Source organism: Aptenodytes forsteri, unplaced genomic scaffold, assembly GCF_000699145.1.
Source record: "Aptenodytes forsteri isolate BGI_AS27 unplaced genomic scaffold, ASM69914v1 Scaffold126, whole genome shotgun sequence".
NCBI classification, from domain to species: Eukaryota; Metazoa; Chordata; class Aves; order Sphenisciformes; family Spheniscidae; genus Aptenodytes; species Aptenodytes forsteri.
Genome location: NW_008794599.1, coordinates 330,956 through 357,126, shown reverse-complemented (window position 1 = coordinate 357,126; position 26,171 = coordinate 330,956). Strand labels below are relative to the sequence as shown.

At 40.1% G+C, this 26,171-nt stretch overlaps 1 protein-coding gene across 5 annotated transcripts; it reads right to left on the bottom strand.

Annotated features, from left to right (window-relative positions):
* Positions 1-567: 567 nt before the first annotated feature.
* On the bottom strand, positions 568-24,353 carry ZBTB44 (zinc finger and BTB domain containing 44). Of its 5 annotated transcripts, none has more exons than XM_009272972.2 (5): positions 23,289-24,339; positions 18,498-18,582; positions 12,819-12,982; positions 10,177-10,477; positions 568-1,529 (listed from the first exon to the last, which is right to left on the bottom strand). In XM_009272972.2, the coding sequence occupies exons 1-5, from the start codon at positions 24,304-24,306 to the stop codon at positions 1,424-1,426; spliced, it is 1,674 nt and encodes a 557-aa protein (XP_009271247.1). In that variant the 5' UTR covers positions 24,307-24,339; the 3' UTR covers positions 568-1,423. The 5 variants fall into 5 exon arrangements, with proteins under 5 accessions (XP_009271247.1, XP_009271244.1, XP_009271245.1 ...); XM_009272969.2 differs by lacking the exon at positions 568-1,529 and adding an exon at positions 4,655-8,047 and having other exon boundaries at positions 23,289-24,353; XM_009272970.2 differs by lacking the exon at positions 568-1,529 and adding an exon at positions 4,655-8,047 and having other exon boundaries at positions 12,819-12,931; positions 23,289-24,353.
* Positions 24,354-26,171: the final 1,818 nt, after the last annotated feature.

Here is a 26,171-nt window from a genome sequence, read left to right as displayed (position 1 = left end):
CCTTTAGAGTGGTTTTCAAACACACGGTGTTCACTCTGGGTGTCTGTGGCCTATTTCTAAAGGATTTGTGAAAGGCAGCTACGAAAACGAGGGCTACTGTCAGTAAGTGTAAATGTGCTATTCAAGAGTGCGTGTCTCCTCTGAAAAAAGTGTTAACAGATCCCAAAAATCAGAATGACTGAAAACCACGTGTCTCTGAGCTGTAACCGAGGCTCTAACAGGTACACACTTACCCCTGCTCTGCTTGCTCATGGTCTCACAGCGATCTCTGCTCTAAGAATGGTGATGACAGAGTCATGCTCGGTACTCTGGAGATGCAGCATGCACAAGCAGCTTGGGAAAAGCGCTTTATACATAATCCAAGCCAGGTTTCTCTTAGCAGGTTCGTTTTCACCAGGATACCACATACGTAGGAATGGTGCAGTAAGCCCTGGGAGAACTCTGTTCCCTGCTCTACTACGTTCTCGGTAGCTATGAGTTCAATCTCATCTCAGCCACTCTCCTCTGCGCAAAAGAAATAGTACTTTGTTACTGTCAGGAATAAAACGCTTAAACGCTATAAGGAGGCCACAGAAAAACTTTAATAGTGTACACTTGCTTCGTTAAGGACGTCTAAGAGATGTTTCTTGCTAAACTTAAACATATGGTTGTGCTTTGGAAAAATCCACTCGCGTCACAAGTCTGAACCTCGATATCCATCAAAGGTATGCATTTTAGCAGTCTCGCCTTAGCTTTATGATAGTATATGCTCATATACAGTCATACAGGCTTTAGATTTGTAATGGTCTGCTGAGCATCACTGCATACTCCTAACTGGGTCTGTCTGTCTTCAAAGAAGCAAAATTCTTGCTTTTGCGGGAGACCAACAGACTCAAAGCCTTTGCATCTCAAACTTAATTCTCTCCAAACCCTTCACCAGCTACGTTCCCTCTTCCAATTACGCTTTTGATAAAATACTTCTGTCCCTACGCAAGGTCCTCAGGAAAATGAGAACTCGGAATTCAGAAGCTCTCAAACTCCCCCATCCAAGGTTCATTGCGGCTGCTTACTCTGCACCGCGGAATGCTTTTCCATTTTCGTTTTCACTCCCGTGTCAGATGCTGAACACAATTTGACTGCTAGCGTATTAATCATGCCAGCCTGCTTGTTATTCATATAGGCTACCGGGCAGAGTTATAGTCGTTTCAGCCAAGCAGTTACAAAACTTCCATTTTCCTACCTGTGCCCTAGCTATGTGTTGATCCAGCCAGCTTTCCAGCTCGGTCAGACAGGTGGGTCTGTAGGAGGCAAATTAATTTAACTGCAAGGGTTGCCAGAAACAGCAGAGGTGTATTTTAAGTCCCATGACTCTAGGCTGTTTCATGAGTATTTTGAAGCTCACAGCTGCGATCGCGATGACTCTGTCTACTGTCCTTTTTAAACATCATCTTCTGCTTTGACTAATTTGATTATTAGGCTCATTCTTGGCTGGCTTTCCATCAATAAAACCCCGTTCAAAAGATGGCCCCACCGCTTTTGCAGAATACAGCCTAAAAGAGAACATTAACAAAAGGAAATGTAATATACAATGGAAAATTAAACAGAAATGTGTACTTTATTCTTAATACTCTTTACTCATGTAATTCTCCAATCATTTATTAATGCTTATTTTGTTTTAAACTACCTTCCTCCCAACGACAGCTTCGGCAACAGTGAGTTCTCCACATACGCAACTATTTTGAGACTAATTATAAGCAAAAGTTATAAGAGAATGTAGCTCTAGCAACAGAGTCGCACCTTCTTACACAAGGTCAAAGCTAGTCTTTTGTGCTGTAAGACAAACTCTGGTATAGTTAAATAACGACACAAAGCAAAGATATACTCCATAAAACATTAATATTTTAATGAAAAATCTTAGCTTCATGTTTCTATCCAAAGACACTCAAAACTAGTTTTTCTCCCCCCTTAATTTTGACCTATAATGGGACCAGTTTGGAGATTTTTTTTTTGTTTTGTATTTTAGAACTTTTTTTTTTAAAGATTAAACAACCAGGCTAGCAAAAAGGTACCCAATACATACTTTTCTTATATCAAACAAGCTAGTATTTCAATACAATGTAACTATACAGAATATATACATTACACATATGATCACAAAGCAAACACTACAGGCTCAGAACAGATTTGAAAAAACATGATATTCACATTGATTACAATAACTCTAAAAATGATTGTAACGTTGAAACGGCACTTAGTTTACAAAAAAAGTCACAAAAATATATATAGCCACCAAGAACTATGGTTCCTGAAAAATACTAATAGCCAGATAGTATTATATAAAATGTGAAGTGTATTTAAACATCGTATACATTAAAAAACAAAACCAAACCCAAAAAACAATTCTGTTAAGTCAATAAACATGCCAAGTAATCTAGCTGTGGCCAGCATCAACAAGAGAAGCTGTACTGTGGATGAGATGACGACTGGATATACGGCTGGTGACCGGAGACTGGCACAGTTAAGGGGGTTTCACTGTTACTAAAATGCACAAAGAAGCCCAACAATAATTTAATTCACATTTTTTCCTCCAGCTTACTCTTTTCCCTCTTCGGGGTTTCACCATAGGGCAGCACCTAGAGTGAAGGCACTGCAGGAACAGGGCAAAGAAGCTGTCCAAGAACTTTGTGTAGCCAGGGCTATAAGTCAGAATATCAAAAGCATGCATCAGCTAAACGAATGGTTAAACAAAATCACTCCTCTGGGGACTTCAGCAACCCTCAGGAAGACTGTAGGTACAGTTGCCACACAGGCTGGCAGCACCAGAAACTGATTCGGCTTTTTTTTTTTTTAGTGCAACCAGATTTGTAGTTGAGACCTGTGGGACACTGAATTACTGTGATAGCACACATTGAGTTAACAAAAACCCAGAGCGGTAAGTACTGTTGCATTAAAAAAATTCACATTTGTTTTTCATGGTACATTTCCTCAAATACTTTGAACCGACTCTATTTACTAGGGACCTCTGATGTGGCTGAGGCACCGTCCGGCCTTGAACCCTCTTATCTGTCATCGAGATGCTATGGAATTTATTATGTCCATACTTGGAGATGAGAACCCTCCAAAACCGGGTTTCACCTTGTAAGCAAAACTCAAACGTAATCGATCTGAATGAAAATTAGCTATTTTCCATATTCTGATGGTGTGGAAGTTGCAACGGATGTAGGAGCAACAGGCGCTCCTACATCTGCATTTTCTCCATCCCTGCAGGGTGCACAAAGCTCCCGTTCTATTTGCATATAAAATGCTTCATGGTTCGTCTCAGAGAGAGACCGGCAATAGTCTCAGTGCTCTTCCATCCTGGGGCTGGAGGGGAAAGCCAGCAACCAAGAAGCGACTGAAGCCCTCATATAAAAACTTTAAACCATAGCTTAAAAACAATAAAATTTTATCCCGTAAGGGACATATAGGGATCATAGTCTTATAAAATATATTTTACTGCATTGGCAGCTATTACTTTTTTAAAAAGTTTAAATTCACACCTTTTAGACTCAAGATACATGTGAACCCAGAACCATTTTCAATAACCTAGTCTACTAATCTCTCAGTATGAGAGACTTGACCATAGTACCTGCGAGCCTGACAACTGAACTCAAACGGTAGTAAGACAGACAAATCCTCAGGAACACACATCTTTTTTAATGCGGTGTAAGAACAGTGACAAGCAGTTCTGACGGGGAGCTTAATTTGCTAAATGTGTAGGCATCCCCATGGATTTCCAGGGGACCTGTGCTATGTGTCTGCATCGAAAAACAAAACGAACGCTTACAACTTCGCCACATCTCCCGCACGGCTAAAACATCACTTCTTTTTCTTCTACTTTTTGCGGGGAAATAGAAAGCTTCTGAAATTTTCCCCCTCTCCCAAAACACCACGTTAAATCAGGAAAAAACCTATCCCTTCCTTTCCCATTGTTCCCATCGGACGTACTGCTCTACACAATATGCAAGGAGTAAAGACCCTGCACAGACTCCGAGAATCCGGGTCCCTGGCATACGGCAGAACCTTGCTAGTTCTGTGGTAGTGAAGGCACTCTGCTTGCAAAATAAATGGGCGAGGAAAGGATTTTCCACTGAGTGCAAAGATTGGTGCCACACGGGAGAAGGATATGCAAAAGCAAAACATAAATCACTTTGGGAATGAATTTGGAGACTACTCATCGACAAAGAAGCTGCTGCGATGGGTCATACATGTAGCTATTTGGAAGAAATTCTGAACAACTTACAAGGGCCACAAAGACAATGAAGGGACTAGAGCATCTGCCATACAGGCTGAGAGTGATGGGACTGTTTTGTCTGGAGAAGGCTCAGGGGGATCTTACCAATGTGTAAAACTACCGGATAGAAGGGGGTAAAGAAGGTGGAGCCAGACCTTTCTCAGTGGGCACAAACTGAAATACGAGAAATCCCACCTAAACATACTAAAACCTTTTTTACAGCGAGGGTGGTCAAACACTGGAACAGCTTTCCCAGAGAAGCTGGGGAGTCTCCACCTTTGCAGATATTCAAAATCTGACTGGACTGAGCAACCTGTTCTCCCTGACTCCGCTTTGAGCATGGGGGTTGAACTAGATCACCTCCAGAGTCCCTTCCAATCTCAACTATTCTGTGATTCTGTGGGGGGAGAAAAAAAGAGAAAAAAAGAAAATGCAGTCCAGAGTTCAAAACCCTCTGATAATGTATTGAAAGAAATTTATGCTTTAGGTTTATGCCCAAGTGTAGTTTAAGGCAAGTTTCTTCTAGCTAAGTTAGATATCTATCTTGCTCAATTTGGAATCTAAGCATATGAGCAACAGAGATTGTTTTAAGATGTCCTATGTTTTTACATCTCTCCTGTGAAGAACAAAAGCATTTCAAAGAACTGAGCACTTCCAACATGTTAGGGAGGAAAAATAAGACGGAGAAGAGAGATATTAACAAGAAACGATTACAAACAGGAAAATTAACAAGTAAACCCAACCCTAAAACAAACAAACAAACAAAATCCTCTAAGAACGCTATTGTTCCTGCAGTTGAATCAGATTGAAAAGCAAGAACTAAATTAAGATGCTACACAGAGATTACAGGGTTGCAAAGATAACGTGTAGCACAGTGCAATGAACAAGGAAACCCATGACTTGCCTTGTACCAAGGTGTTAACAGTTAGTGATACTCATTTCTTTTCAAGGAAGAACAGATTAGAGCTACAAAGTCTTTTTAACTTTTCTCCCCCTTCTCTTTGGTATTCAGAAAGCAGTTTGCCTTCTGACACAAAATCTTAAGTCTTAAAAATCCAATATCCAGGTATGTCTGTTCTGTATTTGCTCATCTCCTCACCGATAAACTGTTCAGCAAAATATCTAACGGGTGAAAATGGTCAGATTCGAACAGAAGATTATGTCCATCTATATCTGACCACCTTTGATTATTACATCCGTACAGTCTGGAAATGTGTTTCTGTGTGAAGTACTTTTTACTACATGAATCACAAAGGATTCTCATATACCCGCAAAGTAGAGTAACGCTTATCAGAAAAAAAGCAAATTCTGTATTTGAGTTCAGTGTCACAGCCCTATAATTCGGGATAAAACTCAGCAAAAGGCATCGTCTTGTCTCACTGGCTTCTCAGTTATAGAAATCGGAAGTGGAAGAGAACTGGTCTTTAAATTCAGCCCATCAACAGGCACTGGACTAATTCACAGTACAGCATCCCGAAAAAAGAATTTCTCCCTCAAGCCCTTTTAAGACGACTTACAAAGGTAGACATACAAGACTGAATTGTAGCAGAGAACTTCTTTGCAGCATGTTTCTAAAACGCCCTTTAGATCTGGTGGAGAAACTTCATTCCAGTAACTCGGAAAGGACTTAAATCCCAACTGTTTTCACTCTATTTAACTAAAATGTGTGTTTTTTACCTAAAACACAGCAGAGAAAAATTGTTAAACTCACTGAAACCCTTTAAGCTCTTTCCAAAGGGCAATTAACTCTTTTCCTTACAAAAACTGGCTATTAGTAGAAACAACTCCGACCTACAGAGTATCAGAGCTGCCTAAGCTAACTGAATACAAATTGATCCTGCAATATAATACGACTTTTGTGTCTTCTGTTTCTTCAGGAGCAACCTTTCTCTGTCGGTTTCATTTCCTCCTCATGTTTGCGTAAAACAAACCCGGGCAGAAAACAACAATTTCAAAAAACAAGATTCAAAACTAAGGGAGTATATCATGCCTTTGGAATACTAAGATCAGGTAATACCTACTCGCTCAGCATGTCATCTGTAGGCGATAGGCATTTGGCATCAAACACCGAGTTAACTTTCAGAAGCAATTAAAAAAAAAAAAAAAAATCACAAACCTCCTAATGTATTTCCTAATTTAGGTTTCAAAGCAGTCCTATAGCCCAAACAGCCTCGACAAAACAAGACTCACTGCTCTGAAAATCCGACACCCTAAATTTGCAGCTTTTTCTAAATATGGAAAAATGAAATTGCAAATCTTTCAATTTATTGCTTACTTGAGCTGTGTATGTAGCTGGAGTAATGGCCGTTAATAAACCGAGTTGGCAAGGATTTAAAATGTTTTGAAACAGGAACAATTCATCATTGCTATATAGGCTTTTTGTAAACAACCCCCTGTTGGGTTAGAAAGTTGGCCTCTAAAGAGAATAAATTGCTTGTTTTGTCCAAAACAGACTAATAAAAATCTCAGAAACTATACATGCAGAAGTATAAACAAAAAAATGTGCAATAATGCACAAAAGAGCTCATTTTTCCCCATCTGTAAACTCCCTCTAGCTAGCTTTTGGAGATTAGTAAAATTACAGTATATATGGCAGGGGGAAGTGACCAGAACCGCAAACAATCTGGCCACAATTTCAGAATTTCAGTTTGGAAAAACCTTCGTTTTCACACGTGGTTCCCCTTCTACAGAAAGATACAGTCATGAGAGATTTGTCAGGCTTGCACGGATATATACTTTTCTATCATCCTCAATTCATTATGCACCATTAGACTTTTCCTGACCGTAGTGTTTCCATGCCTAGCCTTAGATGGGCAAATCTGGACAAGCTATTTGATCAAGCAGTTTCTAAAAGGACTGGAGTATAAGACGTAGGAATACCTGGCATGACATCACTTGGTTTGTCAAAACTGATTCATCTCAGATGAAAAGGGACAATGTGTTTTTAAAAAATGTGTGACTGTTAGTTTCAAAAATGCTTACCATTTCCAAGAAAAGGGTTACAGTAAGCGCTTTGAAAAACAGCAGGCACAGAGATAGGAAGTGTCATTTTTTTATGCAGAAGATTAAAGCATCCACTCAAAACTAGTCAAAACTGTTCAATAACGATTTCCAATGCATCCTTTTGTTTGTCATTTTAAAAAGGTTTCCTCTGATTTCTTTCCCTTAACCAGAGGGTCTGCAGAAGCAAGAGAAACTTAATGAGCTGCTCTAACTGTGGAAGAAGAAATAGTTAAAGTGATCTGAATCAGTTGTTCTTCTTTAGAAGTGTATCACAGCTTCCATGATGTTCTGACAAGATCTTTTTGTGCATTCAGTCTTAAATATTTTCACAGAAGTGATCATTCAGTCATGAAAAATAATGTAACATCTGTTGCAGTTTTCTGTTTAAAGCGTAGCTTACAAAGTAAAAAGGGATAATCTCCCCACTTTTGTTTAAAAAAATTAAATTAAAATGTACAGGACCAAACACAGGCACTTTCCAAAGAACAAAAATGAAACCAAACCATGAATTATTCAATAGTAATAGATGACAGCTCCGGTTTCGGAGGGTCACCTGCGGCTGCCTCAGCAGTGGCGTTAGTCTTTGGCTGCTCTGGCACATCTTCTTCCTTCTCTGCCAACCCACCCAGAGACCCCAAGGGGAAAGTGCTTTCACAATTCTGAGTTGATGACACCTGTGAAATGACAGGCATTTGGACAGAAGAGTTGCTTTCAAAGCCATGCTCCCCTAGCTCATACTGCCCGAGGGTCTCTTCTTGTTCCTGGTTTAAGTAGTCCGGTACTAGGAAGTCACTAGAAGAGGGGCAAAGGACAGAAGAGAAATGTCATTTCTCACCCAAACATTAGCGATATCAGTTCTTTGTATCAGTTACATCACACAAGCGACATACTGCATTGCACAGAGAACAAAGATATTCATTTCACATTGCTCTAAGATCATCACAGCGACATACTTCACTAAGCACTATAACCTGGTTCTCATTTAAACACACAGAGAATTTATTCAAAGGCATCTATTTCGCATTGTTTTGCATCCATATTTCCTACACAGCAACTTCTTATTATTTAGATTGTATCACCTTGATGAGAATGAAAGTTAATGTCTGGAACATCATATGGCACTGAAAACCTCATTGAAAAAAGGGAGCACTCAACCTTTAAAAATAGAAACAAAAATGAGTTCAGCACTGGCAAAGATGCGGGCCTTTTCCACCACTGAGATAAGATCCACCCAAGCAACAGCAGCAGCACTCCTCTCAGAGTGGACAGGCTGTAAACAGAAGCATGAGGCGAGGGAGCAAGGGTTCTGCTGAAAGCATAAGGAGGCTGCCAACCACAGCGGCGTTTTGTGATGTTGACACGTATCACGCTACTGTGAAAAGAACGGAATTGCATTTCCTTCCCGTTTCAGTCCTTTCTGGACAACAGTTCTGTAACTTACTCTTACCAACTGACGGCTGAGTGTATCCAAAGAAAATCTACCGAACTCTCCAGTAGTATTTTCAGAGCATGAGCACATAACGAAAATAAAATTTCTTTGCAAATTTTCAGCACCAGACATGTAAGTTTGTAATTGAGGCAAGTATACATACATTACATATGTGCACGTTGGTATGCTTTGGTTCCTCCTTGTAATCATCCATTTAAAAGCAGTCCTTTTCTTAAATGACAGCAGCATTCACAGCTTCAAATCCAAATTCACAATCAACTATGCTAAACCTAGTGTTTGTAAGTTCAAACTAAAGGACGGCCTACAGACAACTAAAATCACATACTTTAATCCGACTTTCATTTGACGACAACAATAAAGTGCTTACCACAATCATGGCATCATCCCTTAGAGTTTTCGCTCTAGTTCTGGCACAAGTGCTAAGAACAAGAACTGCGTAAACCCACAGATATGAAGCACTTGTACTTTTAAACAATATTCCATTGGAAAAACAGCGACTGGTTTTCCTGGTTTGTTTTGCAATTTTTTCATCCTACGTCACTTCTGAGACAACCAATTAGAACAAAATGCTGAAATAGTTTTGTAGGGGGAAAAAGCACAACGTCTAGAAATCACGAGGGATGGTATTGTAGATGCCGTAACATTTACAATACATTTCTTTTGCATTGCTGAAGACAGATGACTTATAGACACCAAGCGGCACCCTCTCTATAGATTTAAGAGCTGTGAGATCCATCTTCCTCCAATTTCCCTCATCCACTTTTGTATTTTTCGATCTCAAATTCCAACGGTTACAAACGTTTATTTCAATCTGAGAATACAGAATGCTAGTCTCACGCCTCAGAACCCTTTTAAATAGTCTTCAGTGAAGTGCATTTGTGAGATACGCCAAGTCTTTTTCGGCCTGATAAACAAGAAATGTCCAGCTGGCCCTTACTGTTTCAAACCCTATTAGTCTGATCATTTAGTAATATGTTACCTAGAAAATGAAAAAAGAGAAGGTATGGAGTCATGCAATCTTTCCACAAAATCCACCATCAAGCAAGTACGTAAAATGAAGTAGTAAGTCTATTCCCTATGTAAGTGAACAGGCTTTGTATGAGATTTTGAATAGCAAATCATTCACAGAACTCCACAGATACTATAGTATAGAACGCTATGGCTTAACACCATTAGCCTGTCCATAGGTACTACTGAGAAGAGAAATTAAGTAGCCCAGAAGCAGCTTCTGCATATCACTCGATTCTTCAGTGCCCTCCTATATAGCTTATATGCTGCAAGACAGATCAGATACAACAGAGAGTGGCGCAAGAATGAATTTGACTGGAATTAGCTGGCAACCTGATGAGAGGCACAGCAGGCTGCCCTGAAAGCAGGAAAAGATGATTTAGGAAAAAAAAAAAAAAAAAAAGAAAAGGATATTAAAAAAAAAAGGCAAGTTTCCCTGTTAGGTTTTTGCTGTGCACCTCACCTGCTCTGGAAGTAGTTTGCTAGCTCTGACGCTTCATGGTTCAAGCTCCTCAGGTGAACGATTAAATTTCCAGAGTTGGTGAACATGGCGCCGCATGTTTTGCACTCGTAAATCCGAGGCTTGCGGATAATATGCCGGGAAACCCGCATGTGGTGTTTATATTCCCCGAAGGAAGTGAAAGTGGCACTACATATCTGGCACCGGAAACAGCGTTTACCTTCGTGCTTCAGGCGATGCATCTTTAGCGAGTAAGCTCGGGTGAACTTTTTCCCACAGCGGTCACACTGAAATGGTTTAATGCCTGCGGAAGAGAGAGCAAAAAAACGTTCACCTTCTGTAATGAGAGGTCACTGGCAAAATCCTTCCAGATTTCTAACAGTAAAAAGGCAGCAGCTGTGACCAGTCACAGCGAAGCGCTGTTTTAGGAAGAAATTCTCTGGTTAACTTTAAAATGGCAGAAACAATTATCACAGAGCTATGCTTTCTCAGAACCAACTGCCAATAGATTTCAGAACAATGTGACCTGTCTGTAACGCTTACACGTCTTCTTCCCCACGGTTTAAAATGAAAATAAGCCTCTGTGGATTATACTGTGGTTAAGATCCTGAGCCACAGCCAAAAAGTATCCGATGCAGCAGTCACCTCGAACCATCTTTGAACTCTTTTGATCTCGGGAGATTCTTGTGCCAGACTGGTTCCCAACAATGCGATTATCAGACGACCCTTAATTGCAATGTCTTTTTCTGGCTGCCTTTGGCCTCAGAGAAGTGTTCTGGCAGGGGGACTGTGTGCACAAGGATGCCCCTGTAATGCAGCAGGAATGGTGATAAAAGGGTGAAGTGGCAGCCTTTATATTGCATGGGAACCTTTCTACACAAGAATCTTCAGCAACTTTGCAAGACAGACAGCTCTCTAGGACAGCTTAGGTTCATGCCTCTCATTTTTTTCTCGTATTAATTTAGAAATTCTGTTACTAGTTCACTTTTCATTTATTACAAGCACTAATAAAACCCTAAAACATACGAGCTCTGCAACACGTTGCAATGGCTGAGAGTACATAATCACACCCGAACAGAACTATTACAACATAAAAGACTGAATCACCAAAAAGTTAAAATGTAATAAAAAGTCTGAACTCCAGAAAGTGTGGAAATCCAAACATGAGGCCAAGAATCTGGAATATGGAGCTCTATTCATAATAGGGCTGTCAAGGAATAAAAAAGGTTTTTTCAAAAGGCCGAATGTGCATCGGTCCAGGCTGTTAATTCCACCAGTCTTTCACTCTGCTTTCCTTATGCTCAAAGCGGGAGCTGCACTTTTAATTGGGGCTTTTATAGAGAAAGCTGTAGTTAAGGTTACACTGAAGCTCCTTGTTAAGCATGTGAAAACAAGTTAATATACCAGAATATTGCCTTGTGGAGCTAAAACTTTTCATGTGTTCGTACTGTCCAAGGGCATCTGTTTCCTCTGATAGTCTGAGGAAAATCTCTTCAGCCATTTTGCTTATGTGAAAACACTTTCAACATTTACAAGTTTTGAGAGTTTCTTTTGCATGCTAATTACTCTAAACCAGCTATTCAAATCTCTCCCAACTTTGCCCAGGGGTTGCCAGTTGACAGGCTGGCCAGAGATGCTCTGCTGAAGTCTGTCTGTCTGCTCTCAGTTAAGACTCTAGCAACTGGCTTGGGATAATTTCGCACCCGATATGCCCACAAAGTTCGCTTTTTTAAGTATTAAACACGTACTACTACTGCTGGCCTAAACACAGTACGGTCATTTTGCTTAAAGGGATTTGACAAATAACCGCTGACAGTGAAAAAATTACACCTTGACAATTGTGGTTGCTCTGCCAAAAATGGTACAGCATCTGTGTGCAGGTAAGAGTCAAGCTCAAACCAGGAGATGCTAAACCACGAGGCTTAGCGCTCAAGTGCAATAACCCCTTAATATTCCCTTCATTCACTAAAATGTCAATGCTATTGCCAGATAATGCTGACAAGTCTTGAGAAACACTGATAGCAAAGACGTTCGGAGTTCATACTTAGGTTAGAAATCAAAATGAATGCAACAATTTGGGGACCAAGACTCAGAGGAGGCATTCACACAAACCTTTTGCTACCTGTACTATCTGTAGTAGCTAAATTGATCATCAAACCAATTCAGTTGTTCTGCAATCCCTCCAAATATTCTGAGAGCCAAAGGCATACAACATTCTTCAATGCAAGGACGTAAGATAGATAATATTTTCTATATTACCTGCAAGTCTCCTCTAAAACATAGCAGACAATTACAACATGTAAGAGGAAGAATTTCTTCTTCTTTAGTATAATAAAAAAGCCAAGTAGACTTTATTTCATCTCAAATCTTTATCGTGAAAACGACTTATTCTGATGAGTTTCAGGCAACCAGATTTTTTTCAGTCCACACAAACGCTAATCATCCATGAGTAGAGCTATCAGTCAGATTTGATGTATCAAAACAAGCATTCAATGAGACATACCTCTACCCAATCTTTCTGAAATCAGTTCTCGAGCACTTGGCAGGCGATCAAAAAAGAATTGCATTATTATATTTGCTGCACAGTGAGCAAACCTCTGTGAGTCTATAAATCAGTAAATCCTGGAAACAGTAACGTTTCTTACCTGAGTGGATAAGCATGTGTTGTTTTAAGTTCTGAATGCGAGTGAACCGGACCCCGCAGGTTGGACACTGAAAAGGTCTGTCTGGACCATTTGGGCTGGGTCTCTCTGTGCTGCTGGTAGAAGGAGCAATGTAGAGTTGGTAGGGATACTGAACGTTCTCCAAACTACAAAGAAAAAATTCACTGATTTACAAGCAACTAGAGGAAAAAAATAAGAAGCCTTGCCCGTGGAAATCTGAACCTTGAACACGTTGGTATGAGAAGGAGAAAAAGACTGGCCTTCCGCGTTTATGTTGAGATCTATATTTACGCTGGCAATCTCTGCCTCTATAGCAATGCGTCTTGACCTGCATCTGAAGTCTTACAGTCACTGACTTTGCACATCTGAACAAAACCAGAGAATAACCTCTGACTTCTGTTCCTTGGGGCAACAGGTCTGAGCGCCAGCTGCAAACGGAACTTTATTTTCCAGGCATGGGCATTTTCTCAAGCATATCGATGATTTACAATCAGCAAACAGTCCCTGAGGAAGAATTTAAAGAACTGAGCGAACCGGAAAGCAAAGGAGTATTTTGCAGCTTCAGTGATATTTGCAAATGAAATTAAAGCCGATTCATTTCCTTTTCAATCCAAGTTCAATGAACAAACATTAGTATCTACAATTACATATTTCTAAGTTTAAAATATTAATCTAATTAATCAATACTTGTTCCTTGTCTGAATCGATCGGCTCTATGAGAAGAGCTCAAGCGCTGTATTTAAAAAACAGCACACAGACTATGATAGAGGAACAACTTAACTTTCAAAGTAATTTATTTAGAACTGACTAATTGCTCCTACACAGCCTCTAGCTGCAAACTGTTTAAGGGAACTAGAGTGTTATAATCCAAGTCCTCTGGCAAGGAACTTGCTTTGCTAAAGGGCATAGTGAAATAAAAACAAATCTGCTGGTACAAACATAATAACAATAGGAGTTTGTACTTACCTGGGGTTTCCCTTTCCTGAGCATTAAGGTCTATATTTTTTGTTGAAATAGACATTTCAGCTTGCTCACAGCCTGATGGAAGATCAGACGTCACTGGCAGCAGGGAACTGCTCTCACCCTGAATATTCCATGGCCAGAACAATGCAATTTTAGTTTTACTAAACTGTAATGTCTGAAATGTATTGAGAAAAAAGTACAACGATGTCTCCTGTTGCACATAGTCAGAAAGTCTCCCTAACTGAACAAATCCTTTTGCTGGTCTGCTTCCACCTCGAGCCCAGATTGCTGGTTTCAAGGTTAGGCTGAATTTGTGGACTTCGAACGTTCACAGGAATGAAACGTGCACTTTGCACACGCATCATACAAAAATCCACAGACCGGATCAGCACAGAAGGACAAGAACTAGGGTCATCTCTTTAAATCTCTTTAAAATCAATACCTTTCCATCTACTCTGGAAATGGATGTCAATACAATTGTTGAGAACCGGGTATCTGAATTCTGAGTACAATGGCGGGTCTCAGAAGCAAAAGTTCCAGTTGTAAATCTGGAGCGAGAGAGCACCAGGTATCTCTCAATATACACAAGATAAAAGAGTTTCCTGCAGGAGCTTAGTACCAATCAGTCTGTAAAACCCGTAAGGATTTCTGGTCTCACATGGAATTGGAATAATATTTGCTCTAAGGAAGAAATTTTATTGTCCTTCACTTCTTTTTACACACAGTAGGGTCCTAGAGAGCTGTGGAAAAGATAGATGCTGACAGACTTGTTGATCTTTGCTAAAGGGAATATTTGCAAGAGGGAAGTTACCAGCTCATATCCTGGGCCTGGCAGAATGTAGTTCACTGCCAATTAGGGGTCTAAAAAAGCCAACTGATGGCTCACCAAATGCACCTGAAATAAGTGAGGGTCCTGATTTGTCTAAGCAAATTTCTGACGTAAACTCTGGCACTCCTGTTCCCCTTTGTGAGCAGATCACTAGACAAAGGACAGAGTTTACTCTACTCAGATGTGGAAACACTAGTTTTGTCTCTGGAGTTGGTATGACTAACAGAGAGGCCTGTTATCCAAAAATAAATGTTAAAAAAAAAGACCAACAGTGCAAAAAAAGCATAAGGCATAGAAGTCCAGCTGCCATAATAACCTAATAATCAAATAGCCAAACTGATTTGGGCCCAGGATGGACATGACAAATGTCATGAAGTCTGGCTAAGGGGCAAATCCCTTCAGAAAAGGTTTCCTTGCGCTCAGCCAACTGGAGAATTCACAATCAAAATTTTCACAGCTATGTGCCAACAGAAGTGACAGCTGCAATGCAGGGGTGATAAAGGGATGACTGGCTGGGCAGCAGGAACTCCTGCTCTTAGATGTACATATAGATATACACGTCTAGTGTGCTCACATAAGAATCACATTTTGGTTTTCTGTGACGTTTAACTTGCTTTATAGAGAACTTCATCTTCTGGTAACATGCTTCTTAGGTCCTTCCTCCCTCATTCCCGCGTTAGGGGATTGTGAAGAGGCAAAAGCGTATCGTGCTCCTAGAGCTTTCTAGGGAGACACTCAAACTAGGGTAGAAATTAGGAGCCACAGCTCTCCTTTTGTTTCCAGCTTTCTCGGGCTAGCTCATCCTCAAAGCCTGTACTGGTGCCAGCTTCTCTGCAATTGAAACAGAAAGGAGAAGTGCTATGGGGACAATCTCCTTAGAAGAAATTTAAGATAAAGTTTGGTTTTTTCCTACACAAAAGCTTCATGATGAGAAAGGCTGGTTAAAGCAGATAAAATGGGAATCACGAGGCTCTCCAGCTACCAGTGACTGGCATGTCTTTTTCCATCCTTACACTGCAAGCAGGCTGAAATACCTCCTGGTGACACAACTGCGGACCTTAGCACAACGAAGAAATTACATTTGAAACACAATTATATTTTCTCTCCCCTGCTTCTTTTTCCCCACGTACACTCAATTTTTCATGACTTGCAATTTGTGATAAATGTGGCATTTAACAGTTGAGATTCGTCTAACATCTCAGAGAATTTCTGTAACAGCTAGATACAGAGATAGGTTTAAAATGTTTTCACTGTAACGCTCAAGTATCCTACGTGCAATTTTTTCTTCTTTTCACCAAGAGATTATATACATACTTAACTATGTAGAACTAAACTCTGACAAACGTGAACGCCAGAATGCTCAGTGAGCCTAGAAATGTTCTCTGTTTGTAAATAACAATTATCTTAGAAAAGTGGAGGTTCTCATTACATTGGATCAGAGAGATCTTTTACAATTGAGCCTCTGCAACTCCTTTTTAAATGCAGCCACGAACTGATACAGAGACTGACTGTTAAACCAGCCACGGCTGAATTACAGATCTACGCTAGAAAAGTGTATTGCAATCCAAATGCGAAATATCAGAGAAAGCATACATCAGATTTCACTGCGAAACAGTAGTTGTAATACTTAACAGATTCCTGTGTGCCTATTAAGCTGACAACAATTACATGTGACCTGCTGTTTATGAAACACTGATTATGGAGGAGGATCAATTAGTTGTGTTAATTATTTCACACAGAAACTCAAGAGAGAGGATATCCTCAGTTTTGAAGTATTTATGATTCTTTCCGCAGTGATATGGATGTCCTATTGGAAGACCTTGAGATGGAACGGTCTTTCGCTCTTTTTTATGAATAGAAAGATAATAAATACATACTCAAATACATATTTCTCAATATAAATTTGCATTGGCCACTCACAACTGATTTTGACATTTTGAGAATCTCTACTAATAAAGCAATGTACAACCTGGACTTAAACTAAAGGTGCATTAAAGAAAATACCAAACAAAAAGTGAGGGAAACTTTCTCCATCCGTATGATTTATTAATCGTGTTTTCATTTGATTCCGCTAGAGCTGAACATTTGGTTTTATTCAGAATTCTGTATTATCTCATTTTATGCACCTAAAACTGCGTGCCCAAATTGCTGCACAAGCTGTATTTATTTGCTGATGTGCCCATCCTGCGCTTGAAATGGGAATTCAAAAGTCCAGTGCTTGAAGGGCTGTCACAGCGCATCAGAATGCACTGTCCCACCCTGACAGGCGTATACGCGCACGCATATGAAAGAAAACTTCTTAGGACTTGAAAGCACCATTTTACACATTTAACCGATTCACGCAGTGAGTACAGTCTTGGCACTTTCATTTGAATTTATAAAATAAATCACTTGGTAGAAAATTTTAGTTCTGGAGTCTGAAATTGTTACGAATTCCCATAACTATTAGTTCCCTTATTGTTATATAAACAATGTGCAAATTCTAGTTCATTTTGCTGATGCTTCTGTTACTCTGAGACTAATTATTTTCAAACTTGGACATAAACTAAGGCAAATATTCTCTCCCTCCCTGCACGGAAGAGATATTTTAGCAGGAATTTCCAGTGTGTTAAAAGGATTTTATATATTTTGAATTTTCTATGCAGTTTGTTCAGAAGCTCTGCAATTTTATAGGAAATTTCTGAAATAATCCACTGCTGAAAATATGTATGCCACTTGACTTTAGAATTATAGCTTTAAAAGCCTGGATTAGTTCTAATGCAACATGTGCTCCTACTCTCAATTCAAACCCTAAGTGCTGGGTATTATTTTTATACTGAGGTTTGTTAGCAGATAGATAAAATCTTCTCTGTCATACAAAAAATCTTATCGAGGCAGTTATTTTCCCTTCAGATATAAACCTACAATGGGCCAGGTTTTAGATGGAAATGGCAAGAAAGATTTTATGAGCTATGAAAATGCAGCTCTCGATAGTTATCTCTACAGGGAGTTTCACTTGACACAGTTTCCGAAACAACTCCCAAAGGTTCACACTTCTTCCTCAGACCCACTTGTCTAACAAAGTACTAGGCAAAAGCCAGCTTGTCAATACTTTAAAAATTTTGCTTAGAAAGGGAACAGCTAGCTATACGCCATACTTGACACGTACCACAAAAGCAAAGAAATAAAAGCCAAACCAGTTGCGTGTACCCTCGTATGCCACTTGCAGGTACATCGCTTCGCTCTAACAGAACTACGATACATCTCCGGCCAAACAGACCCATTTTAGTTCGGCCTTCTCTGCCAGCCTTCCCTTATAAGGGATTCCCTTAATAAATCACTCATCCCAGCACAGCAAAAGGCCGCTAAATATTTACAGTAAATGACACACAGCATCTTGGTAAGAAGCTACGTGCAGAAAGTTTGGGAGGAAAGATTTAAGGCTGCTCTGCCTGCTCTGTGGCTTACGGCAATAGCATACTCTGGTGAAGCCGAGACGAGGTACGTGTTTTCATTTTGTTGCTTTTGTGGCTTTACGTCAGCTTTCGCATGCATGCAACTACCACACCTGTTTCACAGTAAAGATTTCTTTTTTAATTATTTATGTATTAATAAAGAGCAGTGATGAAGAAAAAGCTAAAACATGAATATCTTTCTTCACCAGTGTTGCCTGGAAATAGGCAGGAAATGAAAAGCAACAAGTAAGCAAATTCTGACTTTCATCACCTACATTCTTCTAAAGCATCTGATCCTTCAGGCGCTGATTGTACTTTGATCAACACAGACAAGTAGATGTACGAACAACTGAACATTCTGGGATTAAGGCTGGGTAGGTTAATTACAGCACAGCACTTGCTGCGGAACAGTTTGCACACCACATTGGTACATACCGATCATCATCATCTGCATGAGCGTTAGTGCCAGAGGTACTTTGGAGTGTGGGTAATCCCTCCGTAACCCCCTCATCTATTGAGCCTAGGCAAAGAAAAAAGGGCAATTTAATGCAAATAAGTGTTCAAAAAGGGTTGGGGGGGCAGGTAAAATTTACACATAAAGCTTGCTTTCCCAAATCTCTGAGACACACTGCTTCCTGGGTGATAAGATAATAGAATTGTCTTGAGAAAATCCTTTAGAAAACCCAGAAGCAACGTGTTCCAGCTCAACTTCTCCTCTGCACAGTTTATCTAGTAAATGGACAACTCAATAAAGGGCAAATATTCGGCACACCTAGAAAATGGAAAGAATCTATGTTAAAGACAGCCAGAGTTTTCAAAACACATCCAGTACTAACACTGTAAAGCAGAAATGTTACCTTCACCTAAAGGGACTATTTCACCAGTTTTCAAGACTTCTTGAGCAACAAGGAGTTCAATCCTGCTACGCTACATTGCTTTTGTGTTCCAAATCGTCCATATGTATATGTATTCGTTGATAATGCCTTCATTTATTGATAAGATGCTGAGACAGGAAGAGCCCTCTGAGAAATCAGAAATGCAACACAAAAGAGACCAAACATCTGTTTGTAAGAGAAATGTATACACAAAACCATTCCAGAGCTTCGTTCAGTGCACCAACAATCAAGCAAATGTAGCTCAAGTGGGTTTTGGAAACAGAATCTAAGGTAAATGCAGCACTGAAGCAAAACTACAACTTCGTTCACCTGATGTGGCTGTTGCTCAGACGGGCCTCCCTCATCACCACTTGCAGTTTGGCGTTCAATCCTTGTTTAGGCGTATTAAGCGAGGTTATTTTGGCCTGATGTCACCGTAACAGAGAGGGAAGTTGGCAGTACAGTACTAAAACAATCCTAAGAACTGGTACCCACCCCCTGCCAACAATACCCCTTGATAAAAAAAAATCGTCTGGTTTGGTTACGTGTGACCATTTAGATAAACCACGTGTCGTTCCGTCTTTAAAGTGAGTGCAGAGAGCAGACTGGAACTCCTCGCATTCCTCCTTTTCCTCTGATGATGTCTATGGGTGCAATGGGAGATGAGAAAAATGAATGACTGAACTCCGCCAAATTTCAAAAGGATCAGAGTTGCTGTCATTCCTCTCCAAAACAGGGGTTCCCAAACCATGACATGTGTATGATTAGTAGCATGAAAGCCACTTGAAGTGGCGCAGAAGTAATTCCGTCTTGCCTCCTTTTCCCTCAGTTGAGACTGAATACTAAGCACCGCTCGAACTTTTCTGAACAGCCAAGCAGCCTTTGGGTGTCCACCACCGAATCCACGTGAGATGAGGACAGGTGGGGGAATGCAATTTCTCTCTCTACACCTACACCTTGAGAACGAGCGAAGCTGAGGACAGTGCTAGGAGCTGCTCTTGCTCCTATGGTAAAAATAATTCTGCTTTCTAAGAGAGTGGTACATGAGCAATCCGAATTTGGGAACCCTTCTCTAAAGCTCACTAGGAAAATCAAGTATCGTTAGGTCTACAATGACAAGCGTCAGACAAAATGGAAAACCAAAGAGAAGGAACAAAGACATGGGAAGATAAGCAGAAAATGTGCTTATTTTGTCAAAAAGAACGAGAGCAGTGTCTCCAAAAAAGGCTGTCCCTATAAAGGACAGTGTTCTACAAAACCTTACTGAAGTGAAAGATTATTGTCCTAACGCGACCTCATGTTATGGGGCCAGCGATGGGAGGAAACTTGCATCTCTAGCAGTTTCAAAATAACACTAATAGAATCAAAATTTTTAATTTTGTTACAAGCTGACAAACCATGTTTGGGAAATTCAGCAACTATGCAATCTATAAAGTTACAAAAATTTATCCCATTTTGATTTATCCTTCTTTCTCATGAAATACTTAACCGAAAGTCTACTGAAGAATAAGCCAAATTGCTCTCAGGTTTTATTTTACGCCTTCACCTCTCAAATGGAAACAGTGTCAATGAGTTATGAAAATATCTTCTCAGACATAACTATTGTTGCAACCATAATAACTTATTTATCAAGGCCCTGCTTCACGTCTCCTTCCATATTATAAAGTGCTTCCAAATATAATAAACTGCAAATGAACAATTCTTGAAATTGCCCAAAGAGTGAATAAGAGCTTTTTGTAGATCGGAAGGAGAAGGAGAGGCAGGAATGCTTTTATAAATGCACTATAAAACATTGAGATAAATACATGCAATTATACGAGGAAAATATGCTCAAGGAAGAGAAAGCTGTAATTTAACATATCTTGCTGCTTCCATTTACTGTTGTTATGTTACTGCATAAGGAAATACATCTTTGGGAGGTAAAAAGTGCTTTCCAGCTACAAAGCGTGCCTTATCATGTATTAGGAACATGTGAACTGTGCTAAAAAGCAAAAGCACTGTTTCTCTTTATAGCAAAATGTGAATAAAACCTATTATGAGGATAGTTAATAATGTTATGCAAAGACCACTAAACATTAATTCAAACATATTCATGGACAAAGAACAGCTTTGTACTTTGAAGGTTTGGGGCTAGCATATTTTTCTTCTCTCTGTAGCCATTTAAAGGAAGAACATGCTGTACTAATATCCTCAGTAACAGACATTTAAGTTTAAACATTATAATCACTAAAGCCTAAGATCCTTTGCCCCATGCCGTACAAATGGTCAGGTACATGACCTCAGTGGTGCAAAAGCTAGAATAGGAAATAGAAAATGGAAAACTTTCCCCAAAACATCACGTGGCTTCAAAACAGATAGCTTTTGAAGATGGATGTGCAAAGTTGCTTGTCAACAGAAATCATTTCGGGAAACTGGCTAAAGCAAGAACAGAATTCAGTAAGGTGCCTTACTATTGGAGTGCGTTTCGAAGTAATTTTTGTTTAACGCTAAGACTCTCTTAGAAAAGGAGATTTTATAGCATTCAGTGGCACCTCTCTCTCTACAATTCAGTCCTAGTCTCACATTCTCACGTCCTAATTCCTTCAAGCCGCTTTTGACTACGCAATTTTTCTGATATTTCTAACTCCAAGAGATGTCCTCTGAAAACTTCCGTAGATCGTATGCTACTCGTCTGTAATCTGGAATTTACACCCAGTTTGTTCTTTTAAGATGCTTGGGTATGATATTTAGTTGGTAAAACTCCCTCCTTTCACTTGATATGCTATTGTTAACTTTCTCTAATAATTATTTCTACTCGTTCTATTTTGTCTGTGATGGTACAATTAATGTTGATGAAATAACTTGCATCTCTTATCGCATGGCCCTGGCGAGGCCTTTCCAAAGTTCCTACTATAATGAGTTAAAAACTGAGTCCAACTAAACCTCTTCTTGAACAAGGACCGCTTTTCCTGGAGACTACCCAGCAAGCAAATTGTTTCTTTTAGTTTTTCATCTATGCGCTATTTTGGCAAACTACATTTAAAGATTTATATTTAAACTGATATTAAGTCTGCTTCTCAGAAAAGGCAAACAGCCTTGTCTCCAGTAAAAAAAAACATTTTCGTTTGGAAAAAGCATTACCGATCTAAAATATCAACACGAACTACACAAACCGACAAACAAAACCAACAACATAAAGTCTTGAAGGATGGGATAAATGGAAAATATTTTAATTTCTTTGTAGTGAGTATTACCTGAATAGCTTAACAGCACTGATTATATATTGCAATCCTGGAATGGTCAGACTGATCTAACACTCACTTTCTTCAGAGAAGGCACAGTGTTATGCTGACCAAACACAACAAATAATGCAGGCTACTAGGCTACATTTATTTACTTTGTTGTAGTTTATTCATTTAATTAACTGAAGCAGCCTTTCATGTATACATTATTTGAATGAAGCAGACCAGTACATTTGCCATTCTTATGGTCTTCAAACAAAACAGGCTTTATTAAAAATCTTCCAGTAAACAAACTCTACCGAGCACAGGTCAAGCCACTTAACTGAAAGCAAAATAGCTGACTTAGGCAAAAATTTGGTAATTAAACTAGAAATATTGCAAACCCCCTATCTTCTGACTTACTAAAAGCCACTCAATGCCTTCTGCGCAAAGAGGAAAAAAAGGATTGTTACAGTAACCTTCAAGTATTAGCTATTAATAAACAACAGCCTGCTAGAAGAACCCGAAATTGGCTTCAAATTGTCTTTCACGGAAAAAAGGTTTCTCTCAGCAATTGGCAGTACTTGAAGAAGCAACTTGAGAACCGAATCCCACAGAAATGGAAAGATTCTCAATATTATGACTGTGTGGTTTTGTTTTCGTCTGGGGCATTAAGATGACAGTGTTCCACCGCTTATTTTGCAAATCTTCTTACAAAGGCTCTCTGTCATGATTATACAAGATTTTATGTCTGATGCAAAGTACCGTTCTATCCCTCTGTGGCTACGGCCACAAGTCTTTCAGATTTGGTGTTGCAGCTCAGCTGAGATCATGCCTTTTGACACTACTGGAAACAGAATTATTTTCCCCAGTCAAGCAACCAGAGGTAAAGAGGGGTTATCAATCTCTTCCGAATAAGGAGGTCTATCAACAGGCTTACCTTTCTTAGCCGCCTTCTGCAAAGTTATTTAAAGAGCTCCAAGTCCCGTCCCCCCACCAGGGGTTTATATGTAACATTTCATAAAACGGAAAACAAAATGCAGTTTCACAAAAGTAAAGCATGAAAGAACGTGAAGCAGACTTCCTCCAGTAAAATCACAAGTGCACACATACCTATTTGTACATAGATCTAACCCCAGAAATGGTCGTACCTATAGAGGAAGACTGTGGGCTGATCAGGAGATCTTCCTGCACTTGCTCGCTTCCTGGGACTGTCTGTTGATCGCTCAGAGAGCTCTGGGATGCGCTAACAGGCTGCGATACTTCCTCGTGAACCTCCTCATCGCTTAACCTCTCCACTTTGACGCGCACGTCTTCTTCAATCACAAGGGGAGAACTGGCTTTTGTGCTCTCACAAGTCACGTAATCTGCAATTCTTCTGTTGGACTCGGAGGGCCCAGGCATTTCCAAAGTCCTAGAGTTCTCCGCCTGCTTCACCTTCTCAGACTGAAGTCTTCGATCAATTCCAAAAGGAAAAGTCCAGGGGAAAGCTAAAGACGAGTCCACGGGCTGATTTCTGGACTCCGGGTAAGAAGTTGAAGGATTCAGCACTTGGGGGGAACTTGTTTGTGTGTTACACTTAAGGGGGCTCTCGGGAGACATAACTATGTAGCTTTTGCGCTTTCTTCGCGACTCTCGGCAAACAGGAATGGTTCTTTCCACGACACTGCACTCAGAAGAAACTGGAGAAAGGCTGCCGTCTCGAGAAGTAAAATTGCAGTTTGCGCTGTTCTCCTGTCCTGCATCCAGCACCTTCTCTTGCTGGCTGTTGGGCGTATTCCATAAAATGCTGGACTTCATGAATTCTGAGCACGTGCTAGCAACGCTGAACATCTGCATGTAGCTGGCTGCAGCCAACACATCAATAATGTTTTCTGTATTAATAGATAGTGTTGCTGTGTAAGCATATTCCAGAAGAGGTATAAAACCAGTCACTGTCACATGGTGCAGGTCTAACACGCTCTTGCTCTCGTCTTCTGCTTGGCCAACGAGCTTGGAACGGAAGAAGTCGCTGCAGGCTGCCAAAACCACCTTGTGCGCCCTGAAGATTTTGTCCTGGACGCGGATGGTGATATCACAAAAATGTCCATCGTTGCGGAGCATATTCAGCTTTCCCAGCATCTCCTGACTGTGAGCAGGGGAATTATGAGTGAATGTTTTAACACCCATTTTTTCACCTTTCTGCTAGCGTTCTTTCCACATACGAGAGATCACAGGTATCCTAAAACAAAGAACAAAATGGTCATTTCCATTTCTGAAAGCCAAAGTGAAGTGGCTTCATGATTATAAGACTCTGTATGATCAGTAGGATTCTCTAGGGTCACGTTTTTCTAGGATCCAGACTGTGTGATGGACTAACTCTACAGAGATGCAATTACCTACTTGTAATTTTCAAAAACACAGATCAAATTATTTGCAATCTATCACTAATATCATCTTCCACATTTCTGCTACTGCCCACTCAAAACAAATTCCTAACACAGTTTAGAGAAAAACAAATGTCTGTAATACTAAAAGGAAAGCATTTTTGAGATGATCATCTGTGTAAGAAACCTGTATTTTTATTTCCTGGGCTCAGGAAACTATTGCTTACGGTTCTTAAACCTGACAGACTTTGTCAAATGTTTCTTTCAAGTGGAAAAGACATTAGCTTGTGTCCACTTACAAATGTGCAGGAGCAAGCGAATCTCCCAGAGAAGGTACTTAATACCAGAAAAGCTTTAGAGAAACTACAGCACAAATTTTCAGAGGGCAGAGTTCAAACTAGTAAACATAAAATAACAGTCGCCGATAGCTCTGCTTTCCTGCTGTAGTGCAGGTACCGATTGCCTAAAGCTGCTTTTAATAAATGCTTTTGGACTAGGATGAGAAGTTATTGAAAATTCCTTCAAAAACACAATGGATTATAAACCTCAAAGGAAAGTTTAAATCAAATACACACAAATTGATTTTATATATGTGATAAATAATACAAGGAAGGCAACTTCTTTCTTCTGGAAAATACAAAACTGCCTTCTTGGGGACCAGTTCTCTCCTACGTGTGGGAGCAAATGCATGGTTTTTGTGCAAGGTCCTGAAGGAGTAGAAGGGACCGTATGCCCCGCACTGTCTGCAAGTTTTAAGGCTGCAGCAGTATCTGAAAACTAAATGCCTCTGATTTGAGGAGGATGAAGCTGATCCACGTTTCACTCCCTCTCTGCAATACACAGGGGGAAGACACTGCGCCAAGCTAGGTGCAGTATGCCTAGACATCCTCTGCCCCTGCAGGGGAATTTCTGTGGCCACCAAGGCTGTCTCTACTTGCAGAGAGCGGAGCATCTCCGAAAATCAGTTCCTGGGTTTGCTCCAATTATTTCTGAATTATTTCACTGTAAAGGAAACATAAGCCACCATGTTTCACTTTCTTAAGGCCCCCCCCCCCAGCTTCCATGAAAAGTCTTCTGTGTTCCGCATGACTCACACAATTTACATGATATAGAAATACCATCTCGGTAAAGTTGGTGTTAAACATCAACAACATAATTGGATCGGATTATTTCCTGGAGTCAGCCAGCTTCTTCACATCATCCTTCTCCTTTCCCTTACACGTATGCAAAAACATACCACGCTTGCAAACTGCTCATGTGGAGCTTCACAGATACAAAGAGCACTGCAAGTTTGGAACAACTTACCACAAATCTCACCAGCCTTAGCACATATTTAAATGGCAGCTGTCAGAGCCTACCTTGTTCTACAGACATTTACACTTGGCTGCTTCTTGTGCCTATGATTTCACTTTTGATACTGCAAACCCTTTCAGACAGAGGAAAAGTATCTATTCGAGAGAACAGATTAACTATCACTTAACTATATATATAAAGTCTGAGTGAAACTATAAGGGCCATTTGGGTTTAAAATGAAATTTCACACTACTGCAGAAGAAGTTAAGCACCAGAAGCAAAACACTCCCTTCGGTGAAAGAAAACATATCGACCTCAAGAGGCATCGGAAGATCCAGACTGTTTGTTCTCCAGCGTGAATCAAATGAAAAGCAC